The 16618-nt window shown below is 45.7% G+C and overlaps 1 protein-coding gene across 2 annotated transcripts; it reads left to right on the top strand.

Moving 5' to 3' along the window:
• The first annotated feature begins 3148 nt into the window (after positions 1-3148).
• On the top strand, positions 3149-16175 carry LOC121575097 (serine/threonine-protein kinase 10-like). 2 transcript variants are annotated; one of them, XM_045223032.1, is made up of 17 exons: positions 3149-3313; positions 4067-4231; positions 4382-4430; positions 4545-4694; positions 4901-4973; positions 5122-5316; positions 5414-5582; positions 5955-7925; positions 8549-8679; positions 8781-8904; positions 9101-9280; positions 9359-9482; positions 14237-14361; positions 14502-14687; positions 14900-15025; positions 15211-15324; positions 15889-16175. In XM_045223032.1, the coding sequence occupies exons 1-17, from the start codon at positions 3164-3166 to the stop codon at positions 15967-15969; spliced, it is 4113 nt and encodes a 1370-aa protein (XP_045078967.1). In that variant the 5' UTR covers positions 3149-3163; the 3' UTR covers positions 15970-16175. The 2 variants fall into 2 exon arrangements, with proteins under 2 accessions (XP_045078967.1, XP_041743878.2); XM_041887944.2 differs by having other exon boundaries at positions 9353-9482.
• Positions 16176-16618: the final 443 nt, after the last annotated feature.

The raw sequence follows: 16618 nt of genomic DNA, 5'->3' as shown, positions 1-16618 counted from the left end.
ACATTGTAGAATAATAGTGAAGCCATCAAAACGATGAAATAACACATGGAATCATGTAGTAACCAAAAAAGTGTTAAACAAATCAAAATATATTTTATATTTGAGATTCTTCAAATAGCCTTGATGACAGCTTTGCACACTCTTGGCATTCTCTCAACCAGCTTCACCTGGAATGATTTTTCAACAGTCTTGAAGGAGTTCCCACATATGCTGAGCACTTGTTGGCTGCTTTTCCTTCACTCTGCGGTCCGACTCATCCCAAACCATCTCAATTGGGTTGAGGTCGGGGGATTTTGGAGGCCAGGTCATCTGATGCAGCACTCCATCACTCTCCTTGGTCAAATAGCCCTTACACAGCCTGGAGGTGTGTTGGGTCATTGTCCTGTTGAAAAATAAATGATAGTCCCACTAAGCCCAAACCAGATTGGATGGCGTGTTGCTGCAGAATGCTGTGGTAGCCATGCTGGTTAAGTGTGCCTTGAATTCTAAATAAATCACAGACAGTGAAGCACCCCCACACCCTAACACCACCTCTATGCTTTACGGTGGGAAATACACATGCAGAGATCATCCGTTCACCCACACAGCGTCTCACAAAGACACAGCGGTTGGAACCAGAAATCTCCAATATGGACTCCAGACCAAAGGACACATTTCCACTAGTCTAATGTCCATTGCCCGTGTTTCTTGGCCCAAGCAAGTCCCTTCTTATTATTGGTGTCCTTTAGAAGTGGTTTCTTTGCAGCAATTCAACCATAAAGGCTTGATTCACACAGTCTCCTCTGAACAGTTGATGTTGATGTGTCTGTTACTTGAACTCTGTGAAGCATTTATTTGGGTTGCAATTTCTGAGGCTGGTAACTCTAATGAACTTATTCTCTGCAGCAGAGGTAGCTCTGGGTCTTCCTTTCCTGTGGCAGTCCTCATGAGAGACAGTTTCATCCTAGCGCTTGATGTTTTTTGCGACTGCACTTGAAGATACTTTCAAAGTTCTTGAAATGTTCCGTATTGAGCCAATCAGTTGTGTTGTGACAAGGTAGGGAGGGTATACAGAAGATATCCCTATTTGGTAAAAGACCAAGTCCATATCATGTGTTAAGGTAATGATGGACTGTCGTTTCTCATTGCTTATTTGAGCTGTTCTTGCCATAATATGGACTTGGTCTTTTACCAAATAGGGCTATCTTCTGTATAACCCCCCCCACCTTGTCACAACACAACTGATTGGCTCAAATGCATTAAGAAGGAAAGAAATTCCACAAATTAACTTTTAAGAAGGCACACCTGTTAATTGAAATGCATTCCAGGTGACTTCCTCATGAAGCTGGTTGAGAGAATGCCAAGAGTGTGCAAAGCTATCATCAAGGCAAAGGGTGGCTATTTGAAGAATCTCAAATATAAAATATATTTTGATTTGTTTAACACTTTTTTGGTTACTACATGGTTCCATATGTGTTATTTCATAGTTTTGATGTCTTCACTATTATTCTACAATGTAGAAAATAGTAAAAATAAAGAAAAACCCTGCAATGAGTAGGTGTGTCCAAACCTTTGACTGGTACTGTATGTCAAAACCTGCTTACCACCTTGTGCATTTAGACTCTTAACCTCTTCGTCGACTACTGTGCTTTGATCAATGTATGGTGTCAAATGGTGATTCCTTTACTTCCAACCTGGGAAAGCCTTAGACATGATACATTGTTATTTTAGCTCCAAACTTTGGCCTGGGTCTGTTAAGACCCTTTATGTCAATGTTCAACTGTTATGATGAAACAATGTTCCTCTAGTTGTAGCTCGCCCCTTGCAAGTAATGCACTGTACCGTATTCTTGGCATCCAACATACAGTGTGGTACAAGCTCCAAGATAGTAGTTGAGGCTGTACCATAGGGCAAGTTCAATTCTTCAATTGTATCCTCATACAAACAAAATGTGTAGTGGTTTACATCTCTGGAAAAGAGGTAGCAGCTTTCCTCTTTCCAGTGACTTCATTCTGAAGAGTTTGGAAAACCAAATGATGGCATTAAAAGAATTATTTCATGACATTTTGCTGTCCTGTGTTGTGTATTTAACTGGACTCTGAATTGGAAATTTCGGTTTTAATTTTGGTAGCACTTATAATAACTTAAGTGAATGAGCCTTCACGAATGCTTATAAATGCTTTAAATATGTTATTGCTTATGAATTGTAAAGCTGACAATGCTTATACATGTTGACAAATAATGAAATACTTATGAATGTATAAATTGTCAATGAATGCTTATTTGTCAAAGTTATTATAAACTCTTACCTGTAATTAATTGACTTGACAAAAGTACAGCAGCCAACAGGGTTTGCGGGTTACAGTACCTACCATACAGTCTCAGGTTTCAGATTGCTTGACATTTTGAAGCAGATTTATAACCCATCAGCTGGACTGGTACACAATGGGGCGTCGGCCAGTGTGTATGAGGAAACCAGAAGTTAAGCCAAAAACTGATGACCGATGTTAAAGAATACAGTCAGAAATACCTGACAAAGCAATGCTATGTTTGTTTTCAACCTCCAAGAACCAAAAACACATCTGTTTCTATACACAAAGTGGCCGGACAGTAAACAAATACATTTGTAGCATAAAAAAATGTGAAGAAGAAATTTAACAAGACTATGGCTATTTCTAAAAACCTGTTTTCGCTTTGTCATTATGGGGTATTGTGTGTAGAATGTTGAGGAAAAATGTATATTTAATCAATTTTAGATTAAGGCTGTAACGTGACAAAATGTAGAAAAAGTCAAGGGGTCTGAATACTTTCCGAAGGCACTGTATTTCACTGCATGCTTTTTTATTTGTTTTCAGTGTAGGATGTGGTTAGCACAGTTGCTTCCTGCGTCTCTTCTGAAAGGTGTCGGAGACAGACGTAGCAGGGGGGTCAAAGCCCTTTCTCATTGTGTCTCCACCCACAATGGAAGTTGACGCTTGGTTCTGCCTGTCCTCACTCTCTTAGGTGGATGTTGTATATGAGAGAAGGGAGGTGTTCTGTGGGCTGCTGTCCACTGTAGGGTGTAAACTGAGGAGATCCTTGTAGACTGAGGAGGACAGGGCGAGGTGGGGTGGAGGACAGGGAAAGGTGGGGTGGAGGACAGGGCAAGGTGGGGAGGAGGACAGGGCGAGGTAGGGTGGGGGACATGGTGTCCCTCCTGATGCGTGTCTTCCGTTTGGGGGCGGAGAAAAAGAGGGTGAAGCTCTACGAGAACCTCCGGAGAGACGTGGACCCGCGGGAGACCTGGGACACCCAGGGGGAGCTGGGAGACGGGGCCTTCGGGAAGGTCTACAAGGTACCTGCAGGCTGGGGCCTAATACTCAACTCTTGTTTTACTTCCTGGTTTGGTCTCCTCTTCTTTCCTCTCCTCTTCAAACCAAACCGAATCCTTCAAGGGATTCAATTGCAGATGAATTTGTAACCTGAAAATTCCTCAACTAAAATTCTATAATCTCTGATGGGATGGAGAGGAATGAACCCTAACTCTGGATTGAATTCAAAATGCTAATAATGGAGTGAAATTACATCTCAGTGCAAAACAAGAGCAGCCAACTGTGTTACCAAACTGTGTTGTGGATCCTCTCCACGGGTGACAGAGTATATATAGCATAGGCCGTTAGGTCATACTGTGGGTTGCCTATTTCCTGCCAACCCATATAGGCTGAAATATAACTTCCTGTCTTGACGTACAACCCACACGCATCTGCTCTTAATTGTTTTGCAACATCACCTTGACTATTGTTGCATGGAGCTGACTGAGTTCTAACTTTATTGTGATTGTCTTATTTCTCATTTGTTTAATTGTAAATGTAAAATACTGTTGTATAGTTTTGAACCCAAGATGCAAATTAAGGCCCTCTATATTACATTTGTGTAATGTTTCACTGGTATAATATACCATATTATGAGTTCAAGGTATATTTTATGTTTTAACTGTCTTTCTTTATACAAAGCCTGTGAGAAGATCATGAATAACACATGCACATATCTTGTAAAGTCAGTATAGATGGCCCCATAGAGACCTGTGTACTTTTCTGTGTGTGTTCAGGCCCAGAACCACACCACTGGGGCCCTGGCTGCTGCTAAAGTGATGGAGGTGCGCAATGAGGAACAGCTGGAGGACTACATTACCGAAATTGACATCCTGGCAGCCTGTCACCATCACAACATCCTTGGGTTGTTGGACGCCACTTTCTTTGAGGGCTGGCTGTGGGTGAGTGAGGTCTTTTTCAGCTGCTCGAGTCGATTGCCAGGTGTCAGTATTAAGACTTTTTGGAGGGAGGTTTCAGTGAACTATACAGTATGCATCATTATACAGGCTATAGCTAATTGATTGTGGATTAAATCACTCTCTGTTTCATAGATCCTGGTTGAGTTCTGCCCAGGGGGGGCCTTGGATGACATCATGTTAGGTGGGAGCCAAGAATCATGCACTCCTTAGTTTCCACTTCTTTTGTTTTTCCTCCTCTGGGAAGCAACTCATGTTTGTACTTATACGTTTGTGTTTGTTTGTGTGTATCCCCCAGAGCTGGAGCGGGGCCTGTCTGAGCAGCAGATCAGTGAGGTGTGCTGTCAGACGCTGCAGGCTCTGTCCTACCTGCACCAGCAACACATCATCCACAGAGACCTGAAGGCAGGCAACATCCTTCTAACCATGGAGGGACATGTCAAACTGGGTACAACACAGCACAGCACACACTCCTACAATTACTGGATTATCTCTCTCTCTGTTCTATTCTCTCTCTCCGATTGTCCGTCCAACCATTTGTCTGTCTACCTGACTGTGTCTGTCTATGTTTTGTTTATAAGTCTATCCTAGTGTTTCTCATAGTGTATCAGTGCCTCTCATTGAGTCCTCTCAAATATCTCTTCCCATCCCTAGCTGACTTCGGAGTGTCTGCCAAAAACACTCACACCCTCCAGAGAAGAGCCACTTTCATTGGAACCCCTTACTGGTTTGTCTTACTCCTATCATGTTTTTATGTTGAAATGTTGATAGCATGCAGCCACATTCCCATGTCTTCAACTTCATGTTTTCAACAACCCCAATGTGTAAATGTATCTGTCCGTCCCTTTGTCCGCCCGTCCGTCTGTCTTTCCTAGGATGGCTCCCGAGGTGATCCAGTGCGAGGCTTCCAAGGAGAACCCGTATGGCCCCAAGGCTGACATCTGGTCCCTGGGTGTGACGCTGATTGAGGCTGCAGAGATGGAGCCCCCCCACCACTCACTCAACCCGATGAGGGTCCTGCTCAAGATCACCAAGTCCGCCCCACCCACCCTCAGCAACCCACGCCTCTGGTGAGTCAAGGTCTGCATCCCAAATGGCACCCTATTCTTTATTTAGTGCTCTACTTTTGACCATCCAGAGCATGCTGGCTTGTTCTCCCATTTCCAGGTCCTCTCATTTCCAGGACTTCCTGCAAAGGGCGCTGCAGAAGAGCCCCGAGGCCCGGTGGGGAGCCCAGCAGCTTCTGGCCCACCCCTTCCCTTGCGCTGGACGGGACGGCCGAGCCCTGCGGGAACTCATCGCAGAGGCCAAGGCAGAGGTGATGGAGGAGACAGCGGTAAGAGATGGGGACTGTTCTATGATACATCCCAAATAGCACCCTATTCCTTATATAATACACTACATTTAACCAGAACCCTATGGGATTGGTCAATAGGGTAGAATTTGGAATGCAGTGCCTCGAGTTACACACTTGATTTGAGGGATGATGCCTTTCCTACTGGAAATCTGCAGAGCATGGACCTGAACATTTTTGGGAACGTTTCTCTACTTCTGCCTCTATATAGTATAGGTGAAAGTTCGTAAATCACCTTTATAACATTGAGTATTTTTATTTTTACCTTAAAGTAGATTAATAGAACATGATCTCCTACAGTCTGTCTAAAATGATCTGCAGTGGTAACCCTCCTCCTATCCATTTCTCTGCCAGTCCCTGATAGATAACAGGGGCTCTCGAGACGAGGACACGGTTGTGGGGCCGGATGGAGGGACTGCCCAGTCCGAGCAGCAGCAAGAGGAAGTGACAATGCAGGTACCAGAGAAACCTCAGGAGGGCCCATCTACCATACAGGCTGGTATGAGTCCACCACCACCTCCACCCAACCCTGACCTGGTCTCTTCCTCCACCCCAGTGAAAAATGGGGGCACCACTGGGACCAAGGGGGCCAAGTGTCTGTCAGTATGGGAGCCAGGGACCTTCCTCTCCTTTCTGACTGCAGCCTCTCGCCGCTGCAAGTCCGGCCTCTGGGGAGACACCCCATCGATTTCAGCCAATCAGAGCCAGCAAAACAAGGAGGACAGTCCCACTGGCCAATCAGAAGAGCAGGAAGTGACAAATCCAGCGGGAGAGAGGGATGTAGGGAACGCGGAGAAGGATCTGTGTGAGAACATTGGGAGGGGCAGCATCCTCCCCATCCCTAAAACGAATGGCACGGGAGATGAAGGAGGAAAGGAAGGAAAGGATGAGGGGCAGAAAAAAGAGGAGGATGAAATTGCAAGTGACTGCGAGGCCCAAGACCTTGACTCGGAAGTGGTTTCTTCTTCTGAACAGAAAATAGTAGGCATCCACACTGACATGAACCAAAACTGTACCAATGACTCGGGTGAGGATGCACTTGTCTGTGACGATAACCAACCAATGACTGAGGCTCAATGTTCAGTTGAGGAGATTTGTATCCTCAAAGCAGGACCATCCAATGACATTAACAGTAGGGTAGAAGAAGCTCCTAGCCTGTCAGTGCAAACACACAGTCCACTGGTTATAGCCTTGTCTTTGGAAATGCCCCAGCCATCCACAAAGGAGATAGGAGAAAGCCAGCACTATGTGCTAGACTTCCTGGACCTGTCCATTCATAACCACTTCAAGATGGCCACCAGTGGGAACACTAAGGAAGAGACCAAACAGAGTGTCAAAGAGAAAGAGACTGAATTGACCAAGGAGGAAATACAAGAGGAGAGGGGAGAGGAGGCGCAGCAGGAGGAAGATGAGGAGATATTGGAAGAGAATGAACTATCCGCTATGAGAGATGAAGAGGGAGAGCACGAGGAGAGAAGAGTAGAAGAAAGGGATGAGATGCAGATAGATGAAGACGGAATACAAGGCAAGACATGTGTGGAAGAAGAACAGGAGGACAACGTGGAGTTGAAGACAAGTGTGGGAAAACGAATGGATTTAGAAGAACATGAGGCAAGTCCTGAAATGGAGGACGGAGAATCTAAGAGTGGTATTGAAGAGAACGTACCATCAGAACAAACAGGAGAAATACAGACTAAAACAGAGCAGCAAATAAGTGATGTTTCACACAAACCTGAATCAACTATGGAAGTTGATACCAGTGAAAAGGAGAAGCGTTTAAGCGCAGAGACAGAAAATGAAATCCTTGATCTCGATGTGACTGAATTTGAAAATGTAGACAGAGCAGAGGGAAAAAATGAACAGAGTAAAGAGGACCTTGGATTAGAAAGCGATAACATAGTGACCATCCAAGTACAAGAAACTGATATGACCATAAAGCAGGAAGCGAAAGAAAAGGGGGACCAACAAGGGGACAGTAAGGGAGAAGAGAAGATGACAGACCTCCCAACTGGGGAACCTATGACGAAGGTGAACTTGACCTTGGAGTCAGATAGAGGGAGGGAGGGAGGAGGGAAAGAGGAAGGAGGGAAAGAGGAGGGAGGGAGGGAGCTGGAGGAAGGAGGGAAGGCTAGTCAGACACAGTTGGACATAGTGACTGAACAGAGCTCAACCAGATCTCAGGGAACTGCTATAGACAGAGTACAGCCGAACTCAGCATCAAATGATAACTGGCACCAAGTGACAGACAAGATGGCTGCCAGTGAAGACCAAGCTGACACGACAGAGAAAGTCAACTCAGTCTCGACAATGTCAAGACCTGTAGAGGTGAGTGATAGTGATCAGAGCAAGTTTGCACCCATTGTTTCCCCATGTGAATACAACATAGAATGCAGAACATGAAGGTACAATTAAAGACATGCGCTGGAACTTTGGCGACTAGTAAGTCTTTTTTAAACCTCCCCCTTTGGGCTAGATGTTTCAATGTGTAGTTTATACATTCATAATCTATGAGCAGAATTACTTTCTTATCTCAATTAGCCACGAAATCCCTAGTTTTCTGGAAGCATTTTCCCTATATTTCCCCCCACATGGGCCAGCCCCCTAGCAATCAAGTTTCAGCCAATGGGCTTCTGCCAATGAATTTCAGCCCCTCGCCATTTGAGTGACAGTTAGTAAGATGCACACGCAGCAAAGCGAGAGAGAGAGAGCAATGATGTGGTGCACATATCTGCACAAAATCAAAGTTTGTCACGTGCTTTCAAACCTCAAAAGTATCTGGGGATGTGGAAGACCACTTTTGAGGTCTGAAAACATCTGACAAACTTAGATTTTAGAGTGTAATGTCTTTAAGAGAATGAATAAGAGGTGTTGTGTGCTTCCCTAGATAGATTACACCAACTTAACAGAGGCACTTTGTGACTCTGCAATCTTTTCTTTGTTGTATTCAGGAGTTGATCCATAACAGGAAGACGATCAAAAGGACCCGGAAGTTCATGGTGGACGGCCGAGAGGTCAGTGTCACCACATCAAAGGTCCTGAAGGAGAGCGATGTGAAGGAGCAGCACATGCGGTCCGCTAGGTAAACCATCTTCTTGGATGGGAGACTTAAACACATTCAACACATTCACTTCACTGTGTGTGTGTGTGTGTGTGTGTGTGTGCGTGCGTCTGATTGTGCAGGCGCCAGGAGCTGCAGGCTCTAAAGCTCCTTCAGAGGGTGGAGCAGAGAGAGTACGCCCAGATGGAGCAGCGGCTGCAGCAGCAGAGAGAGATTATGTTCCGACAAATCGCTCAGGAGATGACCGTGAGTAGTGGGGCCCTATTAAAAACACTGTTCTCTCGATATGTTTGAATCCTACATTCTCTTATTACCCCATTGTGACTGCCAATAACACCAGTTTTTTTAGTTTTAAGATATGGGATTTGAATTTGATGGCCTATTAGGGAACAACTCATTTTCAATGTTGAGTGAGTACATGTGTTTTGTGTGCATTGCATAGAACAAGAAGCAGTACTACGACAGTGAGCTGGAGCGGCTGGAGAAGCAGTATGTGCAGCAGAGCAGCCGCATGGAGGAAGAGCACACAGCCAGGCTCAGAGAGGACGCACGCAGACTCAAGAGCCAGCAGGAGAGAGAGCTGAACCGCAAGGCTGCTGTAATGAAGGCTCAACCCAGAGAGGTACATACACACGCACACAGACACACACACTGAGCCCTTCGTATATCTTGCCCCCTTTTGTGTTCCCTCAAGGAGCAGCGTTACCTGCAGAAGCAGCAGCAGGAACTCAACGAGATGCTCCAGAAAGAAGTCCAGGAACACAAGAGGAAGGTGGCCTCTATGGAGTGGGACATAACTGTCAAGACCCAGCAGCTTAAGCGAGGTACACACACACACACACACACACACACGCATGCACTCACATACACACGCACACACAAATTGGTTACGATTATGGGCTGCTTTATGACAAAGGTTAGGAAAATAAAATCAAAGTTTATTGGTCGGGTATACAGTTTAGCAGATGTTATAGCGGGTACAGCAAAATGCTTATGTTACTAGCTCCTAACAATGCAGTAAAATGTCAAAAAAGTACACTCATAATTAAAAATAAAAAGCTAAAAAAAACAAGAAATCAAGAACGTTGGGACGAATCGAATTAACAACCCAAATAGCACTGTAACAGTAATCAAAATGCAATCTATACATATTTACACAAGATATATTAAGAATGATATGTACAGCAGTAGATATATTAGAGTGAGCTATGTCAAGAATCCACTATATAAATACATATGCGGTGTGTATAAACAGTGTAACTAAATACAAAGTACAGTAGTAGAAATGTTAGAATGAGGTATGTCGGGAATACAGTATTTAAATATTCAGTGTGAAACGGGAAGTGTCCAGTGGTTCAGTGTCTCTATGACATGGAACAGCAGTGTTGGCTGTGTGTGTGTGTGTGTGTATATGTGTGTGTGTGTGTTTGTGAGTATTAGGTGTGTGTGTGTGTGTGATAGCTTGTGTGAGTGTTTTGTGTGAGTGAGTGTGCATCACCTGGTAGACAGCTAGTGATGGCTGTTCAACAGTCTAATGGCCTGGTAATATAAGCTGTTCAACAGTCTAATGGCCTGGTAATATAAGCTGTTCAACAGTCTAATGGCCTGGTAATAGAAGCTGTTCAACAGTCTAATGGCCTGGTAATAGAAGCTGTTCAACAGTATAATGGCCTGGTAATAGAAGCTGTTCAACAGTCTAATGGCCTGGTAATAGAAGCTGTTCAACAGTCTAATGGCCTGGTAATAGAAGCTGTTCAACAGCCTAATGACCTGGTAATAGAAGCTGTTCAACAGTCTAATGGCCTGGTAATAGAAGCTGTTCAACAGTCTAATGGCCTGGTAATAGAAGCTGTTCAACAGCCTAATGACCTGGTAATAGAAGCTGTTCAACAGTCAAATGGCCTGGTAATAGAATAATAATAAGCCATTTAGCAGACGCTTTTATCCAAAGCGACTTACAGTCATGCGTGCATACATTTTTTTGTGTATGGGTGGTCCCGGGGATCGAACCCACTACCTTGGCGTTACAAGCGCCGTGCTCTACCAGCTGAGCTACAGAGGACCACATAGAAGCTGTTCAACAGCCTAATGGCCTGGTAATAGAAGCTGTTCAACAGTCTAATGGCCTGGTAATAGAAGCTGTTCAACAGTCAAATGGCCTGGTAATAGAAGCTGTTCAACAGTCAAATGGCCTGGTAATAGAAGCTGTTTTTTTAGCACTGATGCATCTGTTCTGAGTGACTCCATCTGCCAGACGGTAGCCGAGTAAACAGTCCCTGGCTCGGGTGACTGAGGTCCTTAATGACCTTCTTGGCCTTCCTTTGACACTGAGTGCTGGAAATGTCCTGGAGGGCAGGCAGCGTGCTCTGATGATGTGTTGTGCTGACCGTCCCACGCTCTGGAGAGCTCCTTCATTTTGTGGAAGAGGGAGGGCTCTGGCCTCCTCCCTGGAGGCTGTCTGGTCGTTGTTGGTAATCAGGCCTACCACTGTCGTGTCGTCAGCAAACTTGATGATTGAGTTGGAGTCGTGCGTTTCCACGCAGTCATGGGTGAACAGGGAGTACAGGAGGGGGCTGAGCACCCACCCCTGGGGGGCCCCTGTGTTGAGGATCAGCGTGGCGTAGGTGTTGTTGCCTACCGTCACCACTTGGACTCGGACCGTCAGAAAATCTAGGATCCAGTTGCACAGGGAGGAGTTCAGACCCAAGGTCCTGAACTTAGTAATGAGCTTGGAGGGCACTATGGTGTTAAAAGCTGAGCTATAGTCGATTAACAGCATTCTCACATAGGTATTCCTCTTTTCCAGGTGGGATAGGGTGGTGTTTAGCTTGTCTGGAAGTGAGGCGTCTGTGTCTGTGGCATGGCTGGTTTTCCCTTTATAATCTGTGATTGTCTGAAGTCTCTGCCACATGCGTCTCGTGTCAGAGCCATTGAATTGCGACCTACAATGTCTTTTTGCCTCTTTGATTGTCTTGCGGAGGTCATAGGTGATCTTTTTGTACTCGTCCATGTTTCTAGTCACCTTGCCATGGTTAAATGTGGTGGTTCGTGCTTTGAGTTTTGTGCAAATGCCACCATCTATCCACAGTTTTTGGTTTGGGTATGTTTTAATCGTCACAGTAGGAACAACATCCTCTATGCACTTCCTGATGAACCCAGAGACAGAGTCAGTGTATTCGTCTATTAATATCCCAGTCCATGTGATCAAAACAGTCCGTGATGCAAACAGCTGTGAATTATCTTGGGAGATAATTGAGTCAGTATTCCAGGTCAGTGGAACAGAAACTCTTAAGTTCCTACAATCACACCATGAGTTGATGATCATGAAACATACTCCTCCGCCTTTGTTTTTCCAACAAAGTTAATTTTCCCTGTCCGTGCAATGTACAGAAAACCCTGCAGGCTGTATAGCCTGATCAGGCACCACCCCCAACATCCAAGTCTCTGTAAAGCAGATTCCATTAGTCTCTCATATCTCTCTGGTAGGAAATCCGCGCGCTGAGCTCGCAAAGTTTATTGTCCAGAGACTGTACATTAGCAAGTAATATACTTTCTACCACTCAAAATTTCAAGCCTCTGCCTCTAACCCTAGGAAGCTCTTTGCCACCTTCTCCTCCCTGCTGAATCTCCCTCCTCCTCCCCCTCCCTCATCCCTCTCTCATGACTTCGTCAACCATTTTGAAAAGAAGGTTGACGACATCCGATCCTCATTTATTAAGTCAAATGACACCGCTGGTCCTGCTCACACTGCCCTACCCTATGCTTTGACTTCTTTCTCCCCTCTCTCTCCAGATGACTTGTGACGGCCGGCCGCCCAACAACCTGCCCGCTTGACCCTATCTTCTCCAGACCATTTCCGGAGACCTTCTCCCTTACCTCACCTCGCTCATCAACTCATCCTTGACCACTGGCTATGTCCCTTCCATCTTCAAGAGAGCGAGAGTTGCACCCCTTCTCAAAAAACCTACACTCGATCCCTCCGATGTCAACAACTACAGACCAGTATCCCTTCTTTCTTTTCTCTCCAAAACTCTTGAGCGTGCCGTCTCTAGCCAACTCTCCTGCTATCTCTCTCAGAATTACCTTCTTGATCCAAACCAGTCAGGTTTCAAGACTGGTCATTCAACTGAGACTGATCTTCTCTGTGTCACAGAGGCTCTCCGTACTGCTAAAGCTAACTCTCTCTCCTCTGCTCTTATCCTTCTAGACCTATCCGCTGCCTTTGATACTGTGAACCATCAGATCCTCCTCTCCACCCTCTCCGAGTTGGGCATCTCCGGCGCTGCTCACTCTTGGATTGCGTCCTACCTGACAGGTTGCTCCTACCAGGTGGCGTGGCGAGAATCTGTCTCCGCACCACATGCTCTCACCACTGGTGTCCCCCAGGGCTCAGATCTAGGCCCTCTCCTATTCTCTCTATACACCAAGTCACTTGGCTCTGTCATATCCTCACATGGTCTTTCCTATCATTGCTACGCAGACGACACACAATTAATTTTCTCCTTTCCCCCTTCTGATAACCAGGTGGCGAATCGCATCTCTGCATGTCTGGCAAACATATCAGTGTGGATGTCGGATCACCACCTCAAGCTGAACCTCGGCAAGACGGAGCTGCTCTTCCTCCCGGGGAAGGACTGCCCGCTCCATGATCTCGCCATCACGGTTGACAACTCCATTGTGTCCTCCTCCCAGAGTGCAAATAACCTTGGCGTGACCCTGGACAATACCCTGTCGTTCTCCGCTAACATCAAAGCGGTGACCCGATCCTGCAGGTTCATGCTCTACAACATTTGCAGAGTACGACCCTACCTTACATAGAAAGCGGCACAGGTCCTAATCCAGGCACTTGTCATCTCCCGTCTGGATTACTGCAACTCGCTGTTGGCTGGGCTCCCTGCCTGTGCCATTAAACCCCTTCAACTTATCCAGAACGCTGCAGCCCGTCTGGTGTTCAAACTTCCCAAGTTCTCTCATGTCACCCTGCTCCTCCGCACACTCCACTGGCTTCCAGTTGAGGCTCGCATCTACTACAAGACCATGGTGCTTGCCTACGGAGCTGTGAGGGAAACGGCACCTCCTTACCTTCAGGCTCTGATCAGACCCTACACCCAAACGAGGGCACCACGTTCATCCACCTCTGGCCTGCTAGCTCCCCTACCTCTACGGAAGCACAGTTCCCGCTCAGCCCAGTCAAAGCTATTCGCTGCTCTGGCACCCCAATGGTAGAACAAACTCCCCCACGACGCCAGGACAGCGGAGTCACTGACCACCTTCCGGAGACACTTGAAACCCTACCTCTTTAAGGAATACCTGGAATAGTATAAAGTAATCCTTCTCCCCCACCCCACATAAAAAAATTTTTTTTTAAAAAAAAAAGGGTGGTTGTCCCACTGGCTATCATAAGTTGAATGCACCAATTTGTAAGTCGCTCTGGATAAGAGCGTCTGCTAAATGACGTAAATGTAAATGTAAATCAGACCGACAGGAAATGAGACATTGACCAAAATGCCGATATTGACTGTGTTTGTGCCTATATAAATATTTTATTAATTCACATGTATGTGATGCTTGTCTGCAGCCCGGGAATCACTGATTTGGGAGATGGAGCAGCGTCATCTGCAGGAGAAGTACCACCTCTTTAAGCAGCAGGTGAAGGAGCAGTATTCACTGCAAAGACAACAGCTCTGCAAGAGGCACAGCAAAGTGAGTTGGAATGCTCTCACTAACAAGAACCCCCCAAACATGCACTTGCATACACAAATGCACGCACAGAGACACACATACATGCACGCATGCACAAACACTATGACTTATATCCACTCCCTCCTCCCCTCCCCTCCCAGGATACAGACAGGGTGTCTCAGTTCCATCGGGCGTTACTGGATGAGCAGAGGACCCAGCAGGCCCAGGAGAGTACCCAGCTCCAACGAGCCCAGCGCACCAAGGCCAAGGCCCGGCTGGCCCACTTCAAGCTGGAGCTGAAGACACTGGGCCTGACTGGGCCAGAGCACCGGCAGCGCCTCACACTGGTCGGTACAGGGGACTTGTATAGCGTCTGAGTTCCCAAATAGTTAACAAACATTCTTTGCAGTGCTACTTGGCCACTAGTAATTCATCGTTTGGCAATCCTCTTTCTCTTTCGATGTCTCTTTTTCTCCATCTCTCACTTTCTCGCTCTCTTTCTCTGCCTCTCTCTCACTCACTTTCTCTTTCTGTCATTGTCTCTCTCTCTCTCTGTCAGTTTGTGTCGTCGGAGGAGGGCAGGCAGCGAGAGGAGAGGCAGAGTTTGAAGCAGGACCAGGAGGGCCAGCTGAGGGAGGTGCAGGAGCAGTGTGACGGCAATATGGCCAAACTCCTGGAGCTGCAGGTGGACTACACTATACCCCATGTGTTAGCAAGCTAATTTGGTTGTAGATATAAATGTTATATGTACTATAAACTGGTATACTCTATAATATAATTTATTAATATAATCAAATAAGCATAATTGATTATATGAAGAACGTGCAAAAAATGAATGCGTGTGTGTGCATTTGTGCTCGTGTGTTTCAGAATGAGAAACTGCAGCTGTTAGTTGACATGGAGAAGAAGAAGATTCAGAGACTAGAGGATGAACACACTCTGGAGCTGAACGAGTGGGAAGACAAGCTGGCCTGCAGGAAAGAGGTATGGGAGACAGAGGGAGAAAGAAATTAAGGTTGTTGTGGGAATAATGTCTTGAATGGCAAAGATTTTTTTTCTGTTGATCCATTAACAGGTTAATGACGAGGGGCAACAGGGTGGTTTTTTAAATCTGAAAACATGCTCCCTTTCCTTTGCACTTGTTGACCTTAAAGATCTGAAAAGGTTCAATAAGGTCAGGTATGGACCCAGGGAGAAATGGAAATTGCTCAATGTTCAGTTGTCATAGCCATTAGACATGCATACCACGTTAACAGCTTGCTGCTTGAAGGGACACCAGGGCTACACTTTGAATCCAAAAACATGTTCCTTTGCACTTGTTGGCATGACCTTGATGACCTGAAAGGTTCAATGAGGGTATAGTCTGTCTGTCTGTCCGTCTGCCCATAGGTCCGTCCATCAGTCTGTGTTTGAACATGTTTCTTCTGCTTGTCTGTGCAGGCATTGTCTGGTATAGTCATTCTGTCTGTCTGTCTGTGTATCTATCTGTGTATGTCCGTCTGTCGTTCATACGTCCGTCCATCTGTCTGTGTTGGTCTGTGTGTGCAGGTGTTGGAGGAAGACCTGGCTCGCCGGAGAAGGGAGCGAAAAGACGGCGGTTCTTCCCAAGCCTCAACTTCTCTTAACTGAACACCACCAAAAGAGAAAACAATCCTGACAAATCAAACTGCTTTTTATATCATTCACACAGATCTCACATATACTCAAAAACATATTAAAAAAACTGACAGTGCCTAATCAAAAGGGAACCATCGCGCTCTCCAAGAAGTTTGGTTGGTGCGTAAAACCCATGAATTCAGATAAATAAAAAGGTTTGATGGGTCCACACTCAAAAAGATGTTGCATAAAGCTTTCTTCATTTTTATTTTTATTTTCACTGCATCAGGGAAAGCGTACACAGATGTTTCGGCTTTGCAGCCGCCTTCAGTGTTCTTTTTCATTCAAAACAGCATTTGTAGGGAACACAGGTGAGCAACTGATGGGCGATGAGTGTTCTTGTAAAACCGTCTAAATTTGGCCTATAGGAAGGAGGTGAAATGTAGTTCCTTGTTTAAACTGTGTGGGGATATGGACTTTAATTGTTATATCCACATGGCTTCTCTTTGGAGTCAGTTGTTGCCGGAATCACCTGCTCTGCATGGTGCATTAACTTTTTCGATCCCGACGCAATGCAATTCATTAATAGAGTGATTTTGTTCTATAAAGTGTCTCGCAACTGGCGAGGTGATATCTTGACGTCTGATAGCGGATTTTGGTTCTCCAAGGCGAAATGGTTTTC

Source organism: Coregonus clupeaformis, chromosome 10, assembly GCF_020615455.1.
Source record: "Coregonus clupeaformis isolate EN_2021a chromosome 10, ASM2061545v1, whole genome shotgun sequence".
Taxonomy (NCBI): domain Eukaryota; kingdom Metazoa; phylum Chordata; class Actinopteri; order Salmoniformes; family Salmonidae; genus Coregonus; species Coregonus clupeaformis.
Note: the sequence above shows the minus strand (reverse complement) of the source record. Positions and strands in the feature narration are given on the sequence as shown.

Bases quoted from the DNA above. Each gene is read 5' to 3' on its own strand.
- LOC121575097 (XM_041887944.2), top strand. From the start codon at position 3,164: ATGGTGTCCCTCCTGATGCGTGTCTTCCGTTTGGGGGCGGAGAAAAAG. The intron at 4,974-5,121 runs GTTTGTCTTACT...TGTCTTTCCTAG, and splicing joins TTCATTGGAACCCCTTACTG to GATGGCTCCCGAGGTGATCC. The intron at 5,583-5,954 runs GTAAGAGATGGG...TTTCTCTGCCAG, and splicing joins AGGTGATGGAGGAGACAGCG to TCCCTGATAGATAACAGGGG.